This window comes from Pecten maximus, chromosome 13 (genome assembly GCF_902652985.1).
Source record: "Pecten maximus chromosome 13, xPecMax1.1, whole genome shotgun sequence".
NCBI lineage: Eukaryota > Metazoa > Mollusca > Bivalvia > Pectinida > Pectinidae > Pecten > Pecten maximus.
This window is the reverse complement of record NC_047027.1, coordinates 10465075-10492743: the sequence shown is the minus strand read 5'-3', so window position 1 is coordinate 10492743 and position 27669 is coordinate 10465075. Positions and strand designations below refer to the sequence as shown.

Here is a 27669-nt window from a genome sequence, read left to right as displayed (position 1 = left end):
TTTTGTTTCTTGTTTTATTTCATGTTTTGTGATATCATGTCAGATGTGTACATTAAGATTTTGTGAATAGTACTTTCATTTGATCTGATTCTAGTTTTAATAAGCATGGTCCGACTTGTTTGTTTTTGTGCTTAATACTCAACGTTAACGATATGGACTCTAACTCAACACACAGTTATGCATATTTTATTTCTGAACAAACATAATTTCATCATAATCAATCCACATTACAACGAGCAATACTTAATTAGACATCGTCGTTCTTACACGAAATATTTTACCATCAAAATATTAAGTATTTAACACTAAATTGTAGACTTATCACTGTACAAATCGATAAAAACACGCACATACCTAAAACACTATTCTAACGAGATCTAATGTTAAACTAATTTTAGACTTTGAGTTTCTCACTTTGATTGTAATATTACCGTATGTGTCAAAAGTATGATTAAGGACATCAAGGTATAGAACAGGTGTCTTCATGCATGTGATAATCATGATCGGTGTCATTATTTTTACTTCTTTGTTCTCAATATTATATGTATATAGGAACTGCTGTTGTGTTACATTACTAATTTGGACAATTTAATTGTGAATCTTAAAAGCCATGGAAGTTTATTATTGTGAACTTGATAAAAACCTTTCGGTTACAAACTATTCTAACCTCTTGTGAAATCTAAATTATTAACAAATTGCTAACACAAATTGCATGTTTGATTATTTCTTTCATCATACTTATGATTAAAAACATTAGGAGCTTTAAATATACATACAGTCAAACTTGTAATAGCGGACACCCTTATATAGCGGACACCTGTCCATAATGGACACTTCCAGGAATCCCCAATGAAAATCACTATATAAATATCATGTATATAGCGGACACCTTCCTAATGCGGACAGCGGACACTTATTTTTGTCCGTAAATTTGTTTAAAATTCCGTATAACGGACACGTGAAACCATAGCTGTGTTGATATTTGTGTGTAAAACGTTTCTAAATAACAAGCAGAGCCTTAATTACTCAATTTCCCTGGCAGCAATGCTAACTTAGGAAGCCACTTCATCAGTCACTAATTGTCCTGTTACCTGTAAGTTGCTGTAACAATGGGCAGTAATTACAAGAGAGTGACTGATCGCCATCGGCAGAGGTGTTTGTTTACTCAACCTCACCGGTGACAGCTAAGTTTAGCCATTCAACCATAGCCTAGACAACAAGAATGGTCAGGTGGTAATTAAATCATTATCAAGACCAACAAAAGAGGGACAAAGCAATAGTTATGTTTGTCATAATTGTTTTACTTACAAAATCAACCGTACGCAAATCTGACAGCACATGGTTGTCAGCCGCCATTTTCTCACACTCGGAATATGACTACGTAACATATTAAGAACAGCTGAAGAGTTCCGAGTGTCTTTGTATACACTATACTAATTGACTGAACCAGAAAACGGTATTTATTAAATTAAATCCCTACATGGATTTCAGAAAATAATTATCAGAGGAAAATGCACTTTCATTTATAAAGAGTTAATTTTGTAATAGAAAAGATATTTCAAGCATATTTATTTTCCAAAATATTGAGGATTAATGAAAATTGTTTTACTATGATAAGAATTATCTTTACTTTTTTTACAATGTTGAGTATTTGTCTGAATAGATATTCAGTATAGTATGATATTGGGAAGATTTTTTTAGAAACTATAGGCTTAATATAAATTATTAAAAATATCAGCTCTAATTTTTGTGTCAGATGGATGATTGAAAATTAATTAATTAAGCATTTATCTTTAATTATTTGTCTTTTATTCATTTGTTTAAGTGTTTAAATATAATAAATCAGGAGACATATAGTGTACTATGAACAGACTTTGGTTTGATTCTTCCTTTATAAGGGACATAACTCGTTGAACCTCTATATAAAGGACACCTCTCTATAAAGGACACTTTTGCCTTGTCCCTTAGGTGTCCTTTATAGACAGGTTCGACTGTAAATACCTTATATAAGATACAAGGAAATGCACCTTAAGAATAACTCATGATACATCGTATCACATAAATATACAAAAAAAAATATGTAGATAAGACACGACAAATGTGTAAAAACAAGATCTGAACTGATCAGCTAAATGTAAATGTTACAAAATTGAATATACTACATTCTTATTATTATATTATACCACTCATCACGCGTAATGCAAGCATCTACAGTCAAATTCGGAAAATAAAAAAATATTGTAAAACAAAACTTCGGAAAATTATACCCTTGTCCTCTGTAGTGACGTATAAGACATAGACACATGTACATCATGTGTGTTAAGTTTGTCTTAAGTACACGGTGATATAACTATACAAATATGTGTCATCAACATCTGTATAAACCATCAGAAATACAAAAAAAAAACAACCTTCTTGACTGTCTTTAATCATATTCCTATTAACGGAAATAGCAAGAATTGTTGGGAGCTGATTGAGGGCACGAACGAATATATTTCCTTAAAATGTCTCGCTGTCGTCCAATGTTCCAGAAAACACATTTTTAAAATTCCTACACCAATAGGCTTTTATCTTTTGGCCTTACATTATTGACTTCCTCGTTGATGAGCTAATTTTCTATACAACACCTGGCATTTTATGCATTATCGTGACACAGCGTTATGCCGTCTAACGAGTAATTTTTTAATGTTTTTAGCAATGTATGACTTCGGATGAGAGTAGAAAATAGGAGGAATGAGAAAAAAGTTATCGGTACGCATCGACGGGCGGGGTTAAAAAGGGTTTAATTGACTGAAATTTTAAAAATGATCTTCTCAAGACACAAATAAGGTAGAATCAAATACTTGCCATAGACAGAAGGGTTATAGGGTGCTTAACCGAAATCGTAAATTTCATGACTGGGGTCGGATGTTTGCCCCTGGGGAAGGGGTAAACTTTACAATAGTTGATATAGGGAAATCACATATTTGACCATTATGTGTTGGATTTGTATTGGAATGAATTCTTATTTGGTTAACATTATCAGCTTAAGATGGCAGTTTGATGGTATGCACATGTTGGCCATGACTGACTCCCTTGGCTGATGGGAGGGGCCAAAAAGGGTAAATTAAATAAACTTAAATACTTCAAAACGCAGTTGACTGTTCAGGCCAATGGGCCTCTTGTATGGAATTGATGGGAAATTTTATCATCAAGGTGATTATTCTCATTATAACGACATCTTTAACTTTTATGTAAAACATGCTTTGATATCAAATGTTAAAATCCGTATTCATGCCATTCGAAATTCATCAAATGTATTAACCATTTTATGTTTCGAAAATGTTGCCATCATAATTCGCTAATAGTTACCGGAAGGCATCGTGTTTCGTCTGGAAAGACAGGCTGGGTAGCAATCGCATGATGGCCGATACTCATTCCGAGACTGAAATGTGACGTACGCCGGGGGTTCTTGGAGCGGAGAGCGCGAGGAAACTGAAGAAGTGGGAGATGTCTGCCAATCGGAAGATGAGTACTCAGAGTATTCTGACGGCGGTAGGCTATATTCTTCCAATTTTACCATCTGTGGATATCCTGGTATGAATCCTGTAACCGGATACGGCGAGCCGCGATCAAACCGAGATGAAAATTGTACGTACCGCTCAATTGGCATGAAGGATGAGACCGAATCCAGGAACTGCATGTGATGTAGGAATCGACTTCCCATTCCAATATTGGAGGTCCAATCAACGGATGTAGAAACTGATTCAGATGCCTTGTTCGATTCCATAATCTTTCTGAAGTTGAACTTATAAGTATATCTTTTCCCTTGGACCTTTGTAAGTATCATTTTGTCGTAGTAGTATCTTAAAGCTCTGCTCAATTTGTCGTAATTCATGGAAGGCTTGTTTTTATGACTCCCCCACCGCTTGGCAACTTCCTCTGGATTAGTCATTCGGAACTCGCCGTTAGGTCCCTCCCACCTTATGCAACAGTCGTTTGCTTCGTCTGATAAAAGTTCCAGGAGGAATTGCCACAACTGCACATGTCCCCTACCTAAAACAGAATAATATAACAACCTATTAGATCTAAATCAGATACTGGGAAATACAGCAGTCGATATTTTTCCAAAATAAATTGTGCATTTGAATGTTGAATCAACTTTAATGTAAAATCTAACAACGTATATTTGCGTAGTATATGAGTAAGTGGAAACCCATTACGCTTATTATCCAGCTTTGTTGTACTTGATACATATTGGAACCATGCTTCATGTAATATTTTGCTATAAACTTTCAAGTTGAAGAGTAGCGCACATGTAAACATCCATAGATAAGCAAAACCAACCACCATAAAAATTGTCTAGTCGAAGGTAATTTTAAATAAAGATGTGCGTAACTGAGTGGAAAGATGCGTATTTAAAGCGGTTTGGTTTATTTTATTTAACGTCCTATTAACAGCTAACTTCTAAAATCAACCAAAACGTATTTTGATTTCTTTTCAGCTGAATGTGTTATAACTGCAGTGTGGCCACAGATAAAAGTCAAATGATACACTATAGTTGCAATGCCATCTCTGTTTGTTAAAGGTGGATTCCCAAATGTTACGCTCAATGTTGCTCCCCGTGATCTTAAAAACAGTTTATTATCCTGAATTAGCTAGGTCATGAGCTTAGCCAAATGTAATGTAATGTCTAGTATAAGTTTTGGTTTGGTTTGGTTTTATTTGTTTAACGTGCGTGCGATATGCATGCGTGTGGTGAGGGCATATGTGTGTTTTGGGAGGCTGTGGTATGTTTGTGTTATGTCTCCTTGTGATAGGCCGGAACTTTTGGCGATTTATAGTGCTACCTCACTGAAGCATACTGCTGAAGACACCCAGCAGGACACCCAACCTGGTCACATACTGACAATGGGCGAACCAGGAGCTAAGCAGGAGTAGCAACTACCATTTGTCAAGACTCTGGTATGTCTCAGGAGGCCGTCCTTAAATGACCTTTCCTGTTAATAGGACTTTAAACAAAATAAAATAAACCAAACCAAATCGGTCAGGGAACAGAACCCAAAGCCTTCCTCACAGGGGCGAAGACAAATAAACAGTTGACAAATTAATACAGTGACAAGAAAGGACAGTGACAGGAACATTAAGACGGGACACCTTATGCAGCGGTACACGACAAACTCTGAACATTACACTCGATACATAACAAGCCACTTTCGAGACGACCACCCCCCAGCTGAATGTGTTATAACTGCAGTGTGGCCACAGATAAAAGTCAAATGATACACTATAGTTGCAATGACATCTCTGTTTGTTAAAGGTGGATTCCCAAATGTTACGCTCAATGTTGCTCCCCGTGATCTTAAAAACAGTTTATTATCCTGAATTACCTAGGTCATGAGCTTAGCCAAATGTAATGTAATGTCTAGTATAAGTTTTGGTTTGGTTTTATTTGTTTAACGTGCGTGCGATATGCATGCGTGTGGTGAGGGCATATGTGTGTTTTGGGAGGCTGTGGTATGTTTGTGTTATGTCTCCTTGTGATAGGCCGGAACTTTTGGCGATTTATAGTGCTACCTCACTGAAGCATACTGCTGAAGACACCCAGCAGGACACCCAACCTGGTCACATACTGACAATGGGCGAACCAGGAGCTAAGCAGGAGTAGCAACTACCATTTGTCAAGACTCTGGTATGTCTCGGGAGGCCGTCCTTAAATGACCTTTCCTGTTAATAGGACTTTAAACAAAATAAAATAAACCAAACCAAATCGGTCAGGGAACAGAACCCAAAGCCTTCCTCACAGGGGCGAAGACAAATAAACAGTTGACAAATTAATACAGTGACAAGAAAGGACAGTGACAGGAACATTAAGACGGGACACCTTATGCAGCGGTACACGACAAACTCTGAACATTACACTCGATACATAACAAGCCACTTTCGAGACGACCACCCCCCCCCCCCCCCCCCCCCCCCCCCCCATATTTTTGGTCTCTGGGCCTGTTGGTAATTGTGAAGTTGAAAATATTATTTTGCAATCTAATTAAAATCTAGATGGTCATTCTCACTACGTTACATGAACATGTAACGTAGTGATAATTGACCGTCTAGATTTTAATTAGATTGGTTATTTGTTTACGACGCACGATGGACGAAGCCGGACAAAAGGCGATCACAATAGGTTAACTGAGTAATACCCTATAAAGTTGATTAGAATACAGAACCCATCCCATCTAAAGGAGACGAAGATATGTGACTGTCGACTCATGAATTCGATCGTAATAGCGGCGAACTTACTTGCAAATATGGTGTTTTATACTCCACACGTACAATTATATGTACACATCCAATCAAAACCCTGGATCGAATGCACCGGACTACAAATAACCTATCTTCCGTTTAAGGCACGTTTACCGTGCGTGCAATATGCATGGGTGTGGTGGTTGGGTATGTGTTTTTGGAACTGCGGTGTGTTTTTGGAACTGCGGTATGTTTGTGTTAAGTCTCCTTGTAATAAGCCGGAACTTATAGTGCTACCTGATTGAGTCATACCGTCGAAGACGCCTAGCAGGACATCCCACCCGGTCACATTATACTGACAACGGGACGACTGGTAGGTAGGGCAAAAGTGCCTGCTGTCCCCATTGCATGATCGTAAGAGGCGATTATTTGGGTCTTATCTTCCCCGCTTTTTGAACAACTGTCATCTTCCTACGTCTCCATAAGCCTTTTCACGGTAATTCTCGGGCATGCGCATAAACACTTCCGGACGGCAACCACTGTTTACATTAGTTACCACAAAACACTATGTCGAAGCGGGAGAGTTTAAACAAGCTTAAAATCAATTCGCTGAGAACTCTAGCTAAAAATCACGGTATAGATTTTTCCAAAAAGAAAAAAGCTGATATTATCAATGAAATCATTACATCTCAAGTTGAAACATCTGTTCTAACTCCAATTGTACACCAATCCCTACCCACGGATGGTGCAACACCGAGATTCAACTTACCCCCGTATAACAAGGTGCGGTATACCAATCCAGATGGCATCGTACTGCCAAAGATAAGTTTTAAACAAATCTATGACTTCTTGATTGCGAGACCAACTTCATCTGGGAGAACAGTACAAAACTTCAAAGGTTTAGACCGTGCAGTAAAGCATTTTGACGCAGGAGACGTCCAGGATATAGGAGTATCACAGGTAATTAGTGTTGTAAATGAGTGTCTAGTATGAGTTAAGTGTGGTAAAGTTTTAAGGATGAATCTTTTTTTTTTTTTGTAATTGAACCATATTTTTTTCCTTTCATGTGCTGAATTCCAAATATCACTTGTCAATTAAACTAAAATAATATCTTGCTTTTGTTTAATTTGATACATGCATTTATAAATATTTAACATTTTCATATAAAAAAAATTTGCTTTTTTGATAACAAAAAAAATAGAAAAAAAAATAATCTAGATATAATCTCCAAAGATGTGTTTTGACAAAGATTTTTATTTTCATGTAATACTAATGCTTTTTTTGATATGTAGATCTAGATTTTTTTAAATAGAAATTGCTATGAATTTGAAAACTTGATATGAAATTTTCAAGAAAAATAATTAAAAAAAATCAAATCAAGCTCAAACATGGATTATTTACTTTAAAAATTCAAATATCTCCCATATTTCTCTCAATATAGACTATCTATGTATTTTGGATATCAAAAAAATATTTTCATATAAAAATATATGTTAAATAAAAAGTAAAACTGCCACTCATAATGAATGCTTTCTCATTCCTTGTAGATTAATGCAGACACATTTTATGTCAGAGCAAACTGTCATGCATCAATGAAGAAACAGCAGTATCAAGTGTTTGTATGCGTGTCTGCCACAGATTCTTCCACCATACAACATGGGTATTGTCAGTGTCCTATAGGGTAAGCTGGGTTATCTTTTACTCTCAACGTTTTGTTTTGAGGGGTAAGAATTGTTAATAATTAAATGAAAGAGCCAGATCATATTGCATAATTTGTAAATGTATTCCATTGTATGTATCATAAACATGTGACCAAGATAATAAAATCTTGAAGATAATATTACTTTAAATTCTTAATCTTATCTTAATTTGTTTAATAGGTTAGCCCAGACTTGCAGTCATATAGGTAGTGTACTTTTTGCATTGACCTATACAAAACCACTGGAGAAGAGCTGCACATCAATACCCTGCACATGGAATGTTCCTGGTCGTGCATTTAAGCCCATAGGACCGATGAGTTCCTTGCCACAAAGGAAACCAAAACTACCTGTTACAGCAACAAAGCAGGTAGCCACATCACATCCGGACACATATGATCCTCGTCGCACTTGTGATAAAGTTTTTAATACTCAAGAATCTCTTCATCATCTAAGAAATCTGAAGGATGTTTTTCCCAATACAGGTAAGTTAAAAAAAATGCAACAAAAGTTTCATTTTCACATTTTATGTAGGCCTAATTGGAAACTTTAATAACAATAACATGTCAAACAAAATTCAACAGAAAAACAGAGAAATACAAATTAATATTTTGCAACCAGTTACATGTAGTATGTATACTAATAGCTAGGCAATGACATCGTTTCTTTGAACCTGAGTTAAATTGACTCATATACCTCATTTTTTTTTAAAATCCTTACCAATATGCTTATATATGTGTACATGCACTGTTTACAGAAACCACTGAAAAATTTATGCTTACAAGACGATTAAAAAATGTTGCAAATTTTGCATTTCGATACATTAATACCTTTAACTTTCAATTATTAACTTAGAACATGTGTAAAGATACACGAATAAACACTTCTTGTGATTATAGATCATAATGACAGTTTACAAGTTATATAAGCAATGTTGACAATTTCTAAAAATGCAAATTTGAATATAATAGTCAAGGCAATCATATCATCTATCAACATGTATGTATTCTTTACATAAATAACACTGAATGGTCCTTTTCAGGAATGTCCCATTTGTGGAATATTGGTGACCATGTTCCAGAGGCCATTCAGGAAGAGGAGATAGAGGCTGTGGAAAATCCAATGTTTATAAAGATGAAAAACATGATCTACTCTAACAGCAACTGTAAGATTTCTTTAAAAGCCAAATGTTATTTATTGATAAAAGGATTGTAATTAGCTTTTTGTATTGAAATTTAATGTGAATTTTTCTTAAAAGAAGTCAGTAAATTACAAAGCCTACATGCATACAATAGACAGCAAACAAACTAAGAGAATTTTACTTCCAATGTTTTGAAATCCAATTTTTGATATGAAATGTATGGAATGGTCTCAACACAGATGCAGATGTACAAAAAAATGGAGCAGTGATCCTACTTGTTTAAAACAGTTTACTTATATTTCTTGTAGTACCCCAACTTTCAATTGACCAGGACCTGGTAGAGTATATTGAAATTAATAGACGTAGTCAGAGATCTTCAGACATGTGGCAGAAGCTCCATATTGGGCGGCTGACTAGCTCTATCTTTGGAGACGTTCTACATGCTGGGCCCCAACCAAACTCTCTTGTTAAACAAATTGTAGAAGGGTCAAATCTTAATAGGTAAGTTGTTGTTTGTTCAGACACTATAAATATACAGATAACACTTAACCAAAATGACTCCCAAAGTTTCTGTAACCAGCCCTGACATGGCTTGCAGCATGTGATCTCAATTCAGTTGAGTGGTATCCAGTATTAAGCTTCATGGACTGCCTGTGACACAGCTATAGTTTCAAATCTTCCAAATGAGATTACTTATCCAACTTTTAGTTTCAATCATTGGTTTGCCACATTGAAGAATCATTCACTGTAACATCCATTAGCTAGGTGTTGTCATGGTATAACTGAAAAACTGTACTATTTTAAATGATCTGGAATAATATTTATTTAAATGTTTCCATATTTAACATGATGCTCTTGAATTTTAGGTACACCGTTCTACCTCCAGCTGTTCAGTGGGGAATAGAAAAGGAGCCACAGGCAAGAAAAGACTATATAGACCTACAGTCGTCTCTCAGCAGTCAGATAGGAGTTGAGGATACAGGCCTTACTCTGTGTGCTACTCATGCCTACCTGGGTGCCTCTAGTGATGGGAGGGTTGTTGATGGTGACAATATGGGTATACTAGAGATAAAGTGTCCCTATTCAATCCAAGGAGCCACAGTCACATCATTGGAGGTCTGTGAAATTGTTGCCATGGGACATCCAAATTTCTGTTTGGAGGCAAGTTCAGAGGGACCACGACTGAAAAGAAGCCACAAATACTACGCTCAGGTACAGGGTAAACTGGCAATAATGGGTTTGCCATGGTGTGACTTTGTAGTTTGGACAAATGCTCCTAAAAATAACATTTGTGTTGACAGAGTGTACTTTGATGCAGAATTTGTTAGCAGTATGATGCCAAAACTTATCGCATTTTATGTTAACCATGTTGCACCAAAGTTTTACATCAACGTGTAATGTAATTCATGTAGAAGTGTCCAAGAATACATGTAAACCAGTAAGGAGGTCAAAATGTTTTATACAAAATGACTGGGAAAAAGACACTGCTGTGTTTCTACATGTCCACTATAATAATAGACTAATAGTAACTTCAGGTGTTAAGTCTAAGGAGTGTGTGGCCTGTATATAGGGTGTAGAGGTTGTGTATGACTATGACTGCCTGTTGCACAATGTGGTATTGTCTTTGTGCGAACTCCTGTTTTTTTTTATACCTGTAATGTAATGATGGTATCTGTAATTTTAATATGGACATGAATGTAAAATTCAGGTTTTCACATAACCAGGTATTTTATCAGACCAAAATAAAATCTGAAATGGTGATCTTCACTTAATACATCTTTCTTTGATGATGTCAGAAAACATTTGATGTCAAGATGGCAAAACACTATAACTGGTACAATAGAAACCAATAACCAGGCAGATGTGACAGGATTGTAACGTGTGTTCACAGTTCACTTAAGCATATTAAGTGAATGTGGTGACACTGATGATGAGTTAGTTATGTAATAATCAGTAGTCATAATCTTAAATCTATGTGTTTTCAACATGATTTACATAAAATACTGTTGCTTTGTGATAAAAGGAAAAGAAGACATACATGTATAAGTAATTTGAATACAGCTTAATTCTGCAAACAAAATTATACATGTTCTCTCCATGAAACCAGTCCAAATAGTTCTGAATAAGCTCTTACAGTGATAAATGTTTAGTTGGTGACTAGTGGGACATCTAGATTTGTGAGCCAACATGCAACTTTGAAAATTTTTGATACTAGTGGCGACAGGGTCAAAGGAAAAACACCATCGAGAATATGAAAGTTCTTCACTCTACCTATACTTCTCTCAACATGTATTCTCAAAGATGCAACTTCCTGTGTTTCAAAAATCTGTTCAGTAGTAAACTGTGGACTATTACCTCTAAATGGAGGAATATTCAGTTTACATTTTTTTTCTTCTAAAACATCTCTGATTGTAAACCCTTTATCAGCCATTACACTGTCATTTTCGTCTAAAAGATCTAAAATACCTGACTCAATAGTCAATAATCTATCAGACGTTTTGCCTGGCCATCCTTCTGATACAAAGGAAATAACACCTGATGGTGTAATACCAACAAGAAACTTCACAGTTGTGTGGTGTTTATAACTAGAAAATGTCATACACTGATTAAGGAGACTGGAAGATCGCTGAATAAAAATTTCTGTACAATCGAGTATAACCCTAACAGAAGGATACTTTGATTTAAAAGATGATGGCATAGTTCTGTTAACAATATCTCGAGAAGGAAAGGGATTAAGTAGCTTTAGTTCCTGAAACAATAAAGATATCCATGTAGAGAAATATTTTGAAAATGTTCCTTCAGAGATGTGAAATATTTCAGCAATGTCAGCGGTAAACAATCCAAGCCTCAATCTCATCAACACAGCAAAAAGTTGATCAATGATCTGTAAAGATCCAGTTGAAGATCTGCATCTGTCTGAAGCCTGAGCAGTGTTAGACCCAATCCAGTACTTCATCCTCTGTGCTTTTGGTTGAAGGAAACTGAAATTGGAAATCAAACTCATATTAATACTACCTGGTATGCCTATTTTATGTAGATAAAAGTGTATTCTATATTGTAACCATCTGAATTAATACTGAGTGAGGTTCTGAAAGCAGATGAATCAATTTATTTTCATTGTTTTTCCTGGATGGTAAAACTAAAAACCAAAGACCATTTCATTTGTGAGGAAGGTTTAATTTCATTATCACATCAGATTATATATATCATATCAGACTTTTTTCCTTTCCAACATAGTGTTAAGAATTTAAAGATATATTAGGTAAAATGATAAGCTTTTCCAGAGAAATGATTTCTTGTTTACTACTTATGAAATGTTTATCTGCCCTAATTATACTATGGAATGTCAAAAAATTGGATCTAATAGCATATCTTTGTTGAAATTCTTTGAAATTATAAAATATACCATCTTCCTTGATAACATCATAGATGAACAGTACTCCTTTCTTGAACCAAAACAGGTTTGTTTATTTTGACATTATGGTTGTACCATAGCATATGAGAGATTTCAGTTTAGCCAGTTTTTTTTATCAAAGTTTAATTTTACTACTTTACTCAAGTCAACATCATATTTTATGCCTAAAAGATTAAATTGTGTGCTTCCCCATGAGAGGTTGTGTTCAGTTATATATTTGTCATTACTACATTTGTTGCTGCCTATCCAAATTACAAAACATGAAACATTTGCTTTAAATGTACCAATATTCAATTGAACAGTAATTTATCAGTAGCCTACAAAGTGTTCAGAACATATTCTGCTGTACTCATTTGGTACCCAACCTGCCCTGTTGACAGCTTTTTCCCATGCCTTTCTTTTCCTCTTGTTCTTGGGGAATCGAAAAAAACTAACGCCTCGCTCTTTAGCATTCTTCCCCTGTCGGTTGGTACACCGGTATGCTACACATTGGATCACCATCTTTGTAAAACGTAAACAAAGTGGTTGCCGTCCGGAAGCGTTTGCACGCATGCGCGAAAAACAGGACCGCAGTTATCGTGAAAAGGGTTATTGACAATGCCTCACTTATAGCCTTGAGTTAAGCTTTCGCCCCTGTGAGGGAGCAGTATGCCTCAAGTGAGGTAGCACTATACATTGGCCAAAGTTTCGGATTATCACAAGGAGACTTACACGTACCGCAGCCTCCCAGAACACGTACGCAACCACCACACGCATGCCTATCGCACAAACGGGAGACCGACCTTAAATGACCTTATCTTTCTTAGCTGTCTATTTCGCAAAAAACGGATGGACGGATGCATAAAATACACGTTAAAAAATAGGAAAATGTATCCCAAAACCAATTCTTGTCGAGAATTTTTACCAAGAGGAAACAGACATTTCAAACCAAACAGTGACAGAAATTTCACCCTCTTTATATCTGTGGCAGCGTACCTGTCAGAAGTGATGCTCGCTGCCGCAGGTTAGAATCGCCGTAACTTGTAACATTCATGAGCGGAACTGTAAAATAAAGCAAAACATGAAATGACGTATAGGCGTTGATTCCTTATGTAAACTGTAGAATAGACAGGGTAGAATATATGGGGCGCCGTTTTACTATTTATTCCCATTTGGTGATATCACCTATTCGAATAGGTGATATCACAAATTCATTTTTCAAATAAGTGATATCACCTATTCGAATAGGTGATATCACCAATTCGAATAGGTGATATCACTTAATGAAACGAATAGGTGATATCACTCATTCGAATAGGTGATATCACTTAAAAATATTCTAAAGTGATATCACCTATTCGAATAGGTGATATCACCCATTCGAATAGGTGATATCACTTATAAAATTCTTAAGTGATATCACCTATTCGAATTAGTGATATCACCTATACGAATAGGTGATATCACTTATGAAATTTTATAAGTGATATCACTTATTCGAATGAGTGATATCACTATGGGGCGCCGTTTTACTATTTATTCCCATTTGGTGATATCACCCATTCGAATAGGTGATATCACCTATTCAATCAGTGATATCACCTATTCGAATAGGTGATATCACTCATTCATTTTTCAAATAAGTGATATCACCTATTCGAATTGGTGATATCACCTATTCGTTTCATTAAGTGATATCACCTATTCGAATTGGTGATATCACCTATTCGTTTCAATAAGTGATATCACCTATTCGAATGAGTGATATCACCTATTCAAATGGGTGATATCACTTAATGAAACGAATAGGTGATATCACTCATTCGAATAGGTGATATCACTTTAAAAAGTTCTTAAGTGATATCACCTATTCGAATAGGTGATATCACTCATTTGAATAGGTGATATCACCAAATGGGAATAAATAGTAAAACGGCGCCCCATAAGAATATGTTTTTGCAATATATCTTATGTCTGAACATGCGTCATTTAATCCTCAGAGATTACAATCTAATTAAAATCTAGATGGTCATTATCACTACGTTACATGAACTTATAACAACATCCCATAAGGGGTCACGTTCTGATGACCTCCGAGATGTGTGCATTTCACTTTCAGGGCGAATTGGCATTTTGTCGACGTCATCGAAGCAAAACATTTCGTCACAGCAGGCATCGGAAGCCAACCATTTCGGCACAGTATATAGCTATATGCTTTATGGGACGAAATGACTTAAACAAATTGACAGATTATACAAGCTATGCACTCTAGTCATGCAAAGTCGGAGTTTCAAGATCCTGGAAGAAGTCATTTGATTGGCTAATACAAAAGGTCACCCTGACGTGACCCCTGATGGGATGTTGTTAGATGTTCATGTAACCATCTCAATTTTAATTAGATTGCAGAGATTATGGATGATTTCTAGTTCGCTAGGATGAGTTGGTTTGGTTTGGTTTGGTTTATTTAGTTTAACATCCTATTAACAGCTTATTTAAGGACGGCCTCCCGTACGTGCGACATGCATACGTGAGATGAGTGCGTATGTGTGTTTTGGGAGGCTGCGGTATGTTCGTGTTAAGTCTCCTTGTGATAGGCCGGAACTTTTGCCGATTTATAGTGCTACCTCACTGAAGCATACTGCCGAAGACACCCAGCAGCATGCCCCACCCGGTCACATCATACTGACAACGTGCGCCCAAATAGCAACTACCATTTTTAAAAACTCTGGTATGTCTCGGCTAGGGGACAGACCCTTAAGCCTTCTTCACAGGGGCGAACGCTTAAAAAGGCCAAAAGTGGGGTATTGTCAAGGGAAATACTAAGAAGAAGAAAGTTGGTAAGAAAGAAGAGAAAAGATAAGATCCCAGATTTAGTCACCTCTTACGATCATGCATTTGGGGCAGCAGGTACAATTCTTACGCCCTATTTGCAGGCCAGTGGCAGAGACATACCAGAGTCCCTAAAATGGACGTTTCTACTCCTGGTAAGTGCTCAGCATATTAGGAGTGGGACGACTGGTTCGCCCGTTGTCAGTATAATGTGACCGGATTGGGTGTCCTGCTTGGTGTCTTCGGCAGTATGCTTCAGTGAGAAATGTGCCGGACTATTACTAGGATACTTCACACAAACATACTGCAGCCTATTATGAATTTCAGATCCTTAACCGGAAAAATGGTTATTATATAGCAGTTTTTGTCATATTTGGTGAAATATGAAGTTGAGCGATACAGGCCCTCTGGGCCTCTTGTTTTCATAAAGTGATAGACAATATAACTTTATTAATAACTTGTATTTTATTTAAATGACAATATATTGCCATGGAAATGTTACCTGTCATGTCAGGTGATTTGGTTTGGTTTGGTTTATTTTGTTTAACGTCCTATTAACATCTAAAGTCATTTAAGGACGGCATGTCAGGTGAAAAGTGTGAACAGCTAAGTCACATCCTTTCGCTAATGAAGCAGATGTTGCACTGCTGGGAATGTAAATTCACTGGTGTTTATAACTTAAATGACGACAATATATTGCCATGGAAACGTTACCTGTCAGCTGAAAAATGTGTGAAAAGCTAAGTCACATCCTTTCTCAATTGAAGCAGATGCTGTTTTGTTTGGTTTTATTTGTTCCACGTCTGATGAATAGCTTAGGCTATTCATGGACGACCTCCCATTCGTGTGATATGTGTAGTGAATGCTTTCGTGTTTATGGAGGCTGCTGTACTACTGAGATTATTAAAGAAATAAACATCCTATTCCCTATAATGAAATATAAAATCGGGAATATTTATAATTAACATTTAATTAAACGACCAAGAATATTAGACTCATTGCAAATTAGTGCAGTATTATAATTAAATTCATTTTTGAATTTCCCCTTTAAGTTTATGAACATTTACTAGTATCTGATTTCAAAAGGGCAAATTATGTCATTTGATTGATCCATTGAGCCTGCAATATCTTGATCTATACACTAATATGACATGATAGATATATAACGGCTATCTGCATCTGAACTTGCTACTGCAAATGAAGGGTACCAGTGGTACCATTAACTTGTACCATTAGCAAATTGTTATTGTTTGAGAATTGTGGACATTTAAGCGGCGTCTGAAGATTGGCGAGAACTTTTCTCAAACAAAATAAAATTCACTAGTAATAAATTTTGTTAAGCACTTTAGCTGTAATATGAATTTGTTGTCAATATAATTTTCATCAATATAAAATAGTGTAGAATACATGAAAATATTAAGAACTTTTAATAAATTGATTTATGGAGACGGACAACGACTTTAATATGGTTTTACTAAACGCGCCTCCAATACCCTTTGTTTTGACGGAATCTTAGTTAGGAGATGAATATATTGGGGTTCTTATCCTTTCTAAATAATTTTCATCTTTCTGCCTTGTGCCCAATTGACATTATCCTAGAATCGGGCCCGCGGTATCCGACTTCATGCTTATCGTAAAAGGCGAATAAAAGTGGTCCCCTGAAAAATAGGGCATTTATCTTCTGTCTTCTATTGATGGGACATTGAAGAGACAAATGGGATCTTTGCCCTCATTTCAACACTTAGGATCTGAAATCTGCGATAGGTGTCTCCATCACTACCGTCCTCATATGACCCTGGGTTCTGCAAGGAAGTTAAAGCAATAAAACCAAACCTTGAAACTGCCTCAATTTTGCCCTTTAATTGAGCGTTCGCCCTTGCAAAGGATTTCGGATCCCTTTGTTGACAACGACCTACTAAAGTCCTGCATAACACCCTCATATTCTAAAGAGCTAAACTGGTTTGACCGTTATCAGTGAACTGCGACTTGGTGTGTTTGATTAAGGCGTACGGCAGTGTAGTGAGGTAGCACCAGAAAATCTACATCAGATTGTCAATATCACAAGGAGACGAACACAAACATACTGTAAACTCCAAACACGCTCGCTACACATGCATCTCTCGCGTAAGGGACGCAAAGGGAAGGGTTTTCTGGCATGGTACCTATAAAGCGCGAAACGAAAGCAAAACGAAACGAAATCAAACGAAACCAAAAATGAAAACATTGAAAAAAACAAGTGGCCCAAGGGCCTTAACGGTCATCTAACTCTAAATTAAAGACCCTTATACTATTGTAGTATGCATTCTCTGTAGCAGGTATAGTGGCGCTATTGGCCATGATGGCAATCTTGGATCAACCCGAAAAATAACAACACTTGATCAAGACTATCTCGGGATCATTTCAGGTAAGTAAGAGCTGATTCCCACAGGTGGAATTTGAGTTTAAAAAAAAGAAGTTTTGAATAGGTGTTGTTAAGGAAAACCATGATTGCGCAATCATGTTACAAAATCGCCGCCGTGGCTGCCATGTCAAAGTTTTTACGAGGCCGAGAAATAACAACACTTTCTTGGCTCTCCTTCCTTCACATTCTCACCAATTTTCAGCTCAATGGCATCGGTGGAACTGAAGAAGTTGTTTAAAATGTGTTTTTCAAGATGGCTGCCATCCATGGCGGCCATCTTGGTTTTCTGACTGACCCGAATAATAACAACACTTGGTCAGGACCATCTCAGGATCATTTCTGGTAAGTTAAAGTTGAATCCCACTGGTGGAATTTGAGAAGAAGTTTGAAATAGGTGTTGTTCAGAAGAACCATGATTGCGCAATCATGTTACAAAATGGCAACCGTGGCTGCCATGTCAAAGTTTTTACGAAGCCGAAAAATAACATTTTGTTGGCTCTCCTTCCTTAACATTCTCACCAATTTCCAGCTTGATGGCAAGAGTGGAACTGGAGAAGAAGTTTCAAATGTTTTCAAAATGGCGGCTGTGGCGGCCATCTTTGATTTCAGACTGACCCGAAAAATAACAACACTTGGTCAGGACCATCCCAGCATAAGTTCAGGCAAGTTTCAACTCAATCCCACTGTTGGAACTTTAGAAGAAGTTTGAAATGTGAAAAGTTTACGCACGGCGGACGGCGCACGACGGACGAAACATGATGAAAAAAATCAAAAATATTAGACTTAACAAAGGCCTAAGCGTCCTATTATCATCGGTGTAAAAACAACATACAGGAATAAATTAATCGCAATAGGAAGAAAGAAGTATGGCGAATGCTAGCCCTCATGTATGAGAACATTCTTCTATCTGTATCTCTTTGAAAATGAAAAAAAAATTGAGCCTGAAAAAAGTATCGCAATATTCGTTCAGTTCCTAAAATATAAAATAAGTTTATTCAGAATGTATTTATTGATCTATTTAACGTGTTATAAGTCCGATATTACAAACTTGCGGCCTTTCAGCGGACGACAAATTGAGTAGAATGGGAACAGTATGGAATGAAAGAGGAAAGTGGGTTGCAAGTGAGTCGCTTGTCTTATTGATGGTATGATTAATTTTTGAAAGCAACCCCCATATTCGAATGGGTCCTAACCTAGCACTGTTTAGTAGCATGCTACATGCCCAATATCAAGTCCCTGGGCCTCTTGTTTATTTGAAGATTATAGCCCATTTGACCCCTGTGACCTTGAATGAAGGTTAAGGTAATTAATTTGAACAAACCTGGTAGCCCTTCAATCCAGCATGCTACATGCCCAATATCAAGTACCTGGGCCTCTTGGTTATTGAGAAAAGAGTTATTTGAAGATTACAGCCTATTTGACCCCTGTGACCTTAAAAATGATAGTTTCTACTCCTGCTTAGCGCTCAGCATATTAGCAGTGGGACGACTGGTTCGCCCGTTGTCAGTATAATGTGACCGGGTGGGGTGTGCTGCTGGGTGTCTTCGGCAGTATGCTTCAGTGAGGTAGCACTATAAATCGGCAAAAGTTCCGGCCTATCACAAGGAGACTTAACACGAACATACCGCAGCCTCCCAAAACACACATACCCAATCACCACACGCATGCATGTCCTTGTGTCAATAAAATGTTTTGAAATGAAATGAACATGGAAAATTTCGACACTTTAAATTTGATAAAGTAGCGTGGACATAAAATATATATTGTACGAGATCATGTGGAAAATTTTGACACAAAGTATTCTAGAAATACTGTTTCGATCACGTTATGATAATAATAATTCGGAGTTTGATATACCGCTATATTAGAGAAGCAGACATACCCAACACATTCGTTCCTTTTAAAACGAGAAGATCCACCAATATGCCATGCATGTGATGCTCAATTCACAGTGGAGCATGTTTAATAGAATGTTCCGATTTCAAACATATTCGTGATAAATATTGTCGGATATGAAAACTCTATTAAGTTCCGTGGATTCGAAAACATTATTGAGCTACTTGAAAGAAATCGATCTATTCTATAGACGTTAATGTCTTTTACCTTTCTCCCTTTGACGTTTAATATATGTTACAGAGTTACATGGTCCATTCGTATATACAAATTTTTCATTTTTAACCGATAATCAATTTTATCATAATGATCTAAATATACAATACAAATGCTTTTTGAAATGACCAATTTTATCTGATTTTAACATATAAAATTAAAACGATATCATTGCTTGGCCCTAAATGACCCTAGTTGTCGATGGGCCGTAAAACTCAAACAAACAAACTCAAAGCGGTTCATCAATTATTTTCCGAGATTATTGGACCGTTATCAACCAGTCAATGTCTTTCTCCATTCCCTTGGGAGAATTGAGCAGGAACTGCTATTTCGGCGCTAGCAGCTTATACACGACATTTCCAACACTGCCATGCAACCTACTCGCTTACAGCTGAGTCGACTGGAACATAACGGAGTAAAGTATCTTGTTCAAGGACACAACAAAACGCCCGTACAAGAATCTCGATCTAGCGACCCTTCGGTCACTTAGCCATGCGTCCTACCACTAGACCACCGTGTCTCGAATTTATCAACATTGGAAATCTATTCAGAACCAGTGTAGATACTTAAGGAGTATTTCTTAAACATTGAAAGTTGCACCATTGGCATTAAATACAGATGTTTTCCATGTCAAGTAAGATTTAGTTCGTAGAGGTGGTAGTTCAAATTACGTATGTTTCTTATTTCGATGTACTATATTAATTTTAGATTTTCAATATTAAACCATGATATTCATGGACTTCATAATTTCTTTATCCACATGCAGAACGTCAATTGTTTGCCCATTAGTTGAAACATTTTGCCATTACAATAAACGCAAAGAGCCGAGTCTTTAATGAAATGATAATGCTGAATTTGCTGCTGATATCGGGTCCATCAAATTGTATACAGTACAATATTAACATATCTTCTTCAATGACGTTATATTTTATTCATACATTATTAATAATGACCAACTGATATAGTATAACTTACCTAGGTTCTGATATGGATTGAGGTGAATCAGTCTCCAAGACATCATCCAGTATTAATGTTCGTTTCCTTAGGAAAATACTGTTGAGCTGATTGTAGCACTGACGTCTCCCACGGCCTTTTTGAGAAACATATGCTTGCCCGTGCTCTTATAAAGGAGAATGTGTAAACGTGTTAATTGAAAGTTTGCGTATACATACAAAGGTCGGAATAGACAGCAGTGATTAGACATGTATATAACTGCCCTGCAGGTAGGGCGTAAGAATTGTACCTGCTGCCCCCATTGCATGATCGTTAGAGGCGACTAAATTCGAGATCTTATAATTTCTCTTTCTGAACAACTTTCTTCTTCCTAATATCTCCCTTGACAATGCCTCACTTTTGGCCTTTAGTTGAGCGTTCGCCCCTGTGAGGAAGGCTTTCGGTTCTGTCCCCTGGCCGGGACATACCAGAGTCTTTAAAAATGGTAGTTGCTACTCTTGCTTAGCGCTCAGCATATTAGGAGTGGAACAACTGGTTCGCCCGTTGTCAGTATAATGTGACCGGGTGGGGTGTCCTGCTGGCTGTCTTCGGCAGTATGCTTCAGTGAGGCAGCACTATACATCGGGAAAAGTTCCGGCCTATCACAAGGAGACTTAACACGAACATACCGCAGCCTTCCAAAACACACATACGCACTCAACACACGCATGCATGTCGCAAGCACGGGAGGCCGTCCTTAAATGACCGTAGCTGTTAATAGGACGTTAAACAAAATAAACCAAACCAAACATATATATATACCAATTATGTATAATTGAAAACAAATTGTCAGCTTTAGGTTAGTTCTGAGATACTGTTAATTACATATGCATCCTTGACGTAGTCAATCCACCTAGACCACACGAGACCAGGATGACCATCGGAATTTCTTTCGATGATATGTCCTTGATAAGTGACTCAACTCCATTTTTTTTATTCTACTTAACATCAATTTAAAGATATTGAAGTTTCCTGACATAAGAATGCGTTTTAGAATACCTTAACGATTTATTTGCAATGCGAAGTTCTTATAACTGACGAAAAAATTGTTCATTATCGTAATTTTAAGCAATGAATACTACTCTATCGTGTTCTTAAAATTAAAGAATTTCATGCCATCAAGGTGAATATTTAGGGCTTTTCGCCAACTGGTGAAAAACCTATTATTTCTGTTCTGTTGATTACTATTATTATTCTGAATTATATTTTGTCCGCACAATTGCTCCAAATGGTAAGGGGTATGTCAATTCATGTTGTTGGTGTTATAAGGCATGAGACAATGAGGTGACACTGCCCTGTAGGTAGGGCGTAAAATTCTAGCTGCCCCCATATTACATGATCGTAACAGGCGACTAAATTTTGGATCTTATCTTTTCTCGTCTTTCTGAACAACTTTCTTTTTCTTAATGTCTCCCTTGGCAGTGCCTCACTTTTGGCCTTCGGTTGAGCGTTCGCCCCTGTGAGGAAGGCTTCGGATTCTGTCCATGCATGCAATGGGGGCAGCAGGTACAATTCTTACGCCGACTTGGAGTGGGACGACTGCTTAGCCCGTTGTCAGTATAATGTGACCGGGTGGGGTGTCCTGCGGGGTGTCTTCGGCAGTATGCTTCAGTGAGGCAGCGCTATAAATCGGGAAATGTTCCGTCCTATCACAAGGAGACTTAACACGAACATACCGCAGCCTCCCAAAACACACATACGCACTCAACACACGCATACACGTCGCAAGCACGGGAGGCTGTCCTTAAATGACATTAGCTGTTAATAGGACGTTAAACAAAATAAACCAAACCAAACCAAATCCTTGTGATAGGCCAGAACTTTTGCCGATTTATAGTGCTACCTCACTGAAGCATACTGCCGAAGATACATATCTAATGTAATATATTTACTATTTATATCTTGAACAAATAAAACGTACGTGAAAGTAACATATTTTGACTTTATGTGAAAATTCGCAAATATTCCTTGTCGTTTGATCATATTTAGCGCACAGCTATTCCCGATTTCAAATTTTGTCATCGAGGAAAAGGTGTTTATTTGTTTTAACAACCTCAGCAACACATCTGTTTCATTAGCGAAAGGATGTGACTGAGCATTTCGTATACTTTTCAGTCTGCGTTAGACTTTCCTAAAATAACCCGGTCTACATGCTGTATTGGTTTGTTAGGCAGTCAGTCTGATGATTTAGACAACAAAATAAACAAGAGGCCAATGGCCTCGTTGGTCTGGCAAATTCATTTTAAGAAGGCTTGTTATATTTTTATTTCGTTGATAACAATATACAACTCACAAATATTTGGTCAGATATACTATATAGCGGGTATATTTCGCAGGCGCAACATTCCAGGCACAATTATAATACGTAGAAGTGTGTGTCTTTAACAAGTTTTAACAATGCGTGTGTGTGAATTGGTGTACAACTCATGGTGCCATGTTGAGTTGAAAAATAACCACAATGGTCAGGATCATCCAAGCAGGACCATTTCAGGCAAGTTTCAGAGTCCACTGCTGATGGCTGGACGACAGGCAATACAGGCTGCACCACTGCATAAACTTATAATGTTCTTTTGGCAGGTTAGGTAACAAAACGTTTGCCTTCTAATATAAAGTATAACAAAAGAGAAGTAGATATATCTATATAGAGAAAAGTGTTTGTCAAATTAAATTTATCATAGAAGGTACTCTTACGAAATTTGTTCAGAATTGTTCTATACAGGTTTAGTTTCATACATATTTGAAATACATGTATGTGAGCTAGGAAACATATGATAACGAGATATATATTTCATTAGGCAAGTACCAGACACTATTGAAAACAAAATAATGTATAAATCATTTATAGAAGTCAAGCATGATTGTTAGTGTTGAAAACTTGCATTATGCAGATCAAACTGTTCATAGGACGTTAAACAAAATAAACCAAACCAATCAAACTGTTCAAGTACATAAACATTTTATTATGCATACACATCAATATTAAGGTAAGGTATTCATAACCCTGCAGGAAAATAGTATAAAAATTATGATAAAAAAAAATAAAAATTCAGGGCTGTATAGCATCTGTTTCATAACAATTAGAAATTAGCATAGAAAAACTTCACAGCGAAAATCGAAATTTCTGATAAGGGATATCATTGGGGCTGGTTTGGTTTGGTTTGGTTTATTTTGTTTAACGTCCTATTAACAGCTAAGGTCATTTAAGGACGGCCTCCCGTGCATTTATATATTGGGGCTGGCACATACACTAGATTACACTGATAGCCTGATAAAATTGACAAACAAATCCCTTGTTGTTACAGAGAACAAGGTGAGGTGCTGTACAAAGAAAGTTGCCTTTGTATGTACAGTATATATATATATAAAGTTATTTTCTTTGAAATAAAACAGACGGATTTATAATGATTTATATTGTTGTAAATTTTGTAAAGCTATAGCGATTGGTGTTCACACTTCATGTCTTGAATATTTAGATATATATGACTTATACATTAATTATTGATGAGGTATCTGACTGAAAAGCTGAACCTGCAAAGGAATAGTAACATATTTTGAAATGGCCTTACACTTCTTAAGCAACGAGTTAATTAACAAATTACTGAAATATTTTACGTGTTTTGTCATTTTAAGTTAGCAATGGAAGATTCATATAAAATCGATATAAGAGAGTTTCATTGTAAACAGCAAGTAATAAACAACAACTTCTTGTTATTTGTTTAAGAATAAAATTATCAGGAAAACTCCTCATTACTATAATTAATCATTTACAGTGAAACAATTGTCGAGTGTAAGAGGAACAGTCTCATTGCTGTATTCAATAGTATATTAATTGGGAAGAAAAACATACAAATTAGAGAAATGGTAAAGCATTTTCTTTTACAAGTTACAAATACATTTGTACATACAAATGTAGCAAATCCTTTATTTCTATAATCAGTTTTAAGTATAGCAAAATGTAAGCACACTGAACTTGAAGAGCCATAAAACAGGTTTTTTTTCAATAAGTCATAAATGTATTGAAAGAAGCATTACTGAATGGAGATAAATGATTTGCAATGACCACATTTACCAATGACAATACATATATAACTTGTTTAATATTAATCCATTTCATGTAAACTTCTCAAGTTCAATAATTCATTCAATTCATCAGTAGAGGGTGAGTTTACGAGCGTTTATAGCTGCGGCAGTGACATCCCCTCTACACTATACTTACCTCATATTAGTTATGAAATGAAGCTGACAGTGATACGGTAGCTTGTTTAAGCATTGTAGTTCAAAGTTAGTGCTTTTTAGGTATTATTTTCCTGCTGCTGCTTTTTAGCTCGTCTCTTCGAAGAAGAGTGAGAGCTTATGTCGTTACTCCGGCGTCGGTTTTCCAAATGTTAAATTTTTGGTGCAAGTGTTGAAAGGCAAAGTAATTTATGGTAATATGGTCTCTGTGGGGGTCAAACTATCCCCTGCCGGAGTTAAACTAAAAGATTTTTTGGAAAAAAACAGATTTTTGAAAATTTTTGGACTTAGAATATTTCTGCGTTAAGTTTTTGGTGCAAGTGTTGAAAGGTATTAATACATCACTTTATAATTGTACTAGGGTGCTGATAATTGGCAATAGAGTCCCTCTGGGGTTAAACTATCCCCTGCCAGAGTAAAACCGAAAGATTTTTTTGGGAAAAAACCAGAATTTTCAAATTTTTGGACTTAGAAATTTTTTGCGTTAAGTTTTTGGTGCAAGTGTTGAAAGGTATTAATACATCACTTTATAATTGTACTAGGGTGCTGATAATTGGCAATAGAGTCCCTATGGAGTAAGACAATCCCTTCCTGGAGTAAAACTTAAAAAAAAAAAAGAAGATTTTTTCTTTTTAAATGTTTTTTTTTTTTTTTTTTTGCTTTTAAATCTTTGGACTTTGTGTTAAGTTTATGTTGTGAGTGTTGAAAGCCATAGTAATACATGGTATTAGGTTCACTCTGGGGGTTAAACTATCCCTTGCCGGAGTTAAACAAAGATTTTTTTGGGGAAAAAACACATTTAAAAAAATTTTGTGCAAATGTTGAAAGCTATTAACACGTCACTTTATGATGTACTAGGGTGCTGATATTAGGTAAAAGAGTCCCTATGGAGTTACACTATCCTTTCTTGGGGTGAAACTGAATATAAAACAATGTCGAAATGCTCACAATAGACAATTTATACTGGTCCACATTTTTCAAGGGAGACAACTCTCATTAGGATAATATTTTGTCAAAAAATTGAAGAAATATGTCCAAAAGCAATTACATTTGTGTTTAATATCTTCATTTAATCTACAACAGCATATTTGTCTCCAAAATGTTTGTCAATAAATAATTGATATATATATAAATTGGTATGGTTTTGAAAATTGCATGAATTCACAAAACATAATCTGATCAAGTAAACAATATAAATATTATTAATGCAATTTGTGAAACCATTCCAATTAATATATTTTAATTATTTATTGACAAACATTTGCGAGACGAGCTATGCTGTTCTCCAACAGCTCTTGTTAATCTTGGCAGCTTTATTATCTGTGACATAGAGATAAGTCTGCATAATAGTTCTGAAATACATATACATTGCGATATTAATTCATTAATATTAAACCGTTTAGGACATATCTTGTGTGCATTGAAAAACTAAATGGTGAAAGATGCTATTATTATAATATTAGATTTTAACAATGAAAAATAAAATAATGTATTATATTGTTTGATTTAATGTTTAGTTTTTAAGATCCTCATTGTACAAATAATATGACTACATTTTGAATATGAAAGGTTATAATTGAATATTTACATTTGTATGGCATTGTCACTATAAAGCCTTTTTGAGAGTTGTGTCCTTGATGTTTGTTTAAGTGACATGCATCACGCGACAGTATCATCGTAGTAATACAACACAGACCGGAACTACAATATCCAATGTAAACAAACAAACATGGCGCTGACTTAACTGTCATAGGGCCGAGACTTGACAAGACACAATGATGCCTTACACAAATGTTTGAAAAAATACATATTATTTTTTTTAAAAATGTAATAAATATAATAAAATGCAAATAAAAGTACACGTATCTTCACTAAGAAATAAAAGGCATAGGTATAGATTGAAATAACCAATGAGAACAGTTGTAACACTCGTACAATTTGTTAAAATATCGTCTGCTACGGCCTAGAAAACCATCATGGAGCCAAACCAACTTCCAAATTTTTCTTTGGATTTACCGGATTTTCTTGACACCGAATTTTCGTCAAGTGGGGACGAATGCCTATCAACATTACCAACAATCAACTTATCAGATTTGGGTTTTGAACCTAATGATATTGTTGCAAGTTCCGTAACTTCCTATAAAATTGATGATGAGCACCTTCATGAACTTCTGACTGCTGGACCCGAGGACCCACTACTACCACCCCCCCCCCCCGAAACACCGGCACCCCCTAAAAGGTTTAAAACGATGTCCAAAGAGAATATTGAACAACTGTTCGATGCCAGAGAGGCCCCTGCGACCAAAAAAAAAAAAAACACACAATGGGGAATCAAACTATTTCAAGGTAGGTTTCTCCAGCCCCTGTGGCCTTGGCCTTTCCAGACAAACTTTGTGTCTTGGAGATTACGTCATGTCATGTAAATAATTCTGCAGAATATCTACAGAAAGCGATAAAACGAGTTATTGTCGCATAATATAAAAGCAAGCAAAAACTGTTTTAATCGTTACACAACAGACAACTTTTGTCTTCTCTCATTATATTCTTCTTTAGTCTAGATCAAGTTCACGTTTCTTTTTTTAGACTGGAGTAAAGAGAAAACCGGACACGAAACTGACCTGAAAATGTGCCCATTGAAGAGTTGGCAGAC

At 36.2% G+C, this 27669-nt stretch overlaps 1 protein-coding gene across 2 annotated transcripts; it reads right to left on the bottom strand.

The window, feature by feature from the left end:
• Window positions 1-1786: 1786 nt before the first annotated feature.
• Window positions 1787-21040, bottom strand: LOC117341190 (Friend leukemia integration 1 transcription factor-like). Of its 2 annotated transcripts, XM_033903046.1 has the most exons (3): window positions 20769-21040; window positions 13451-13516; window positions 1787-4035 (listed from the first exon to the last, which is right to left on the bottom strand). In XM_033903046.1, the coding sequence occupies exons 1-3, from the start codon at window positions 20812-20814 to the stop codon at window positions 3341-3343; spliced, it is 807 nt and encodes a 268-aa protein (XP_033758937.1). In that variant the 5' UTR covers window positions 20815-21040; the 3' UTR covers window positions 1787-3340. The 2 variants fall into 2 exon arrangements, with proteins under 2 accessions (XP_033758937.1, XP_033758938.1); XM_033903047.1 differs by lacking the exon at window positions 13451-13516.
• Between the last annotated feature and the right edge of the window lie 6629 nt (window positions 21041-27669).

Excerpts from the sequence above, each read along its gene's own strand:
- LOC117341190 (XM_033903046.1), bottom strand. The coding sequence starts at position 20,814 with ATGATGTCTTGGAGACTGATTCACCTCAATCCATATCAGAACCTAG. Across the intron at positions 13,517-20,768 it reads CAATCCATATCAGAACCTAG|TTCCGCTCATGAATGTTACA; the intron begins GTAAGTTATACT and ends TTTATTTTACAG. Across the intron at positions 4,036-13,450 it reads GCGAGCATCACTTCTGACAG|GTAGGGGACATGTGCAGTTG; the intron begins GTACGCTGCCAC and ends ATTCTGTTTTAG.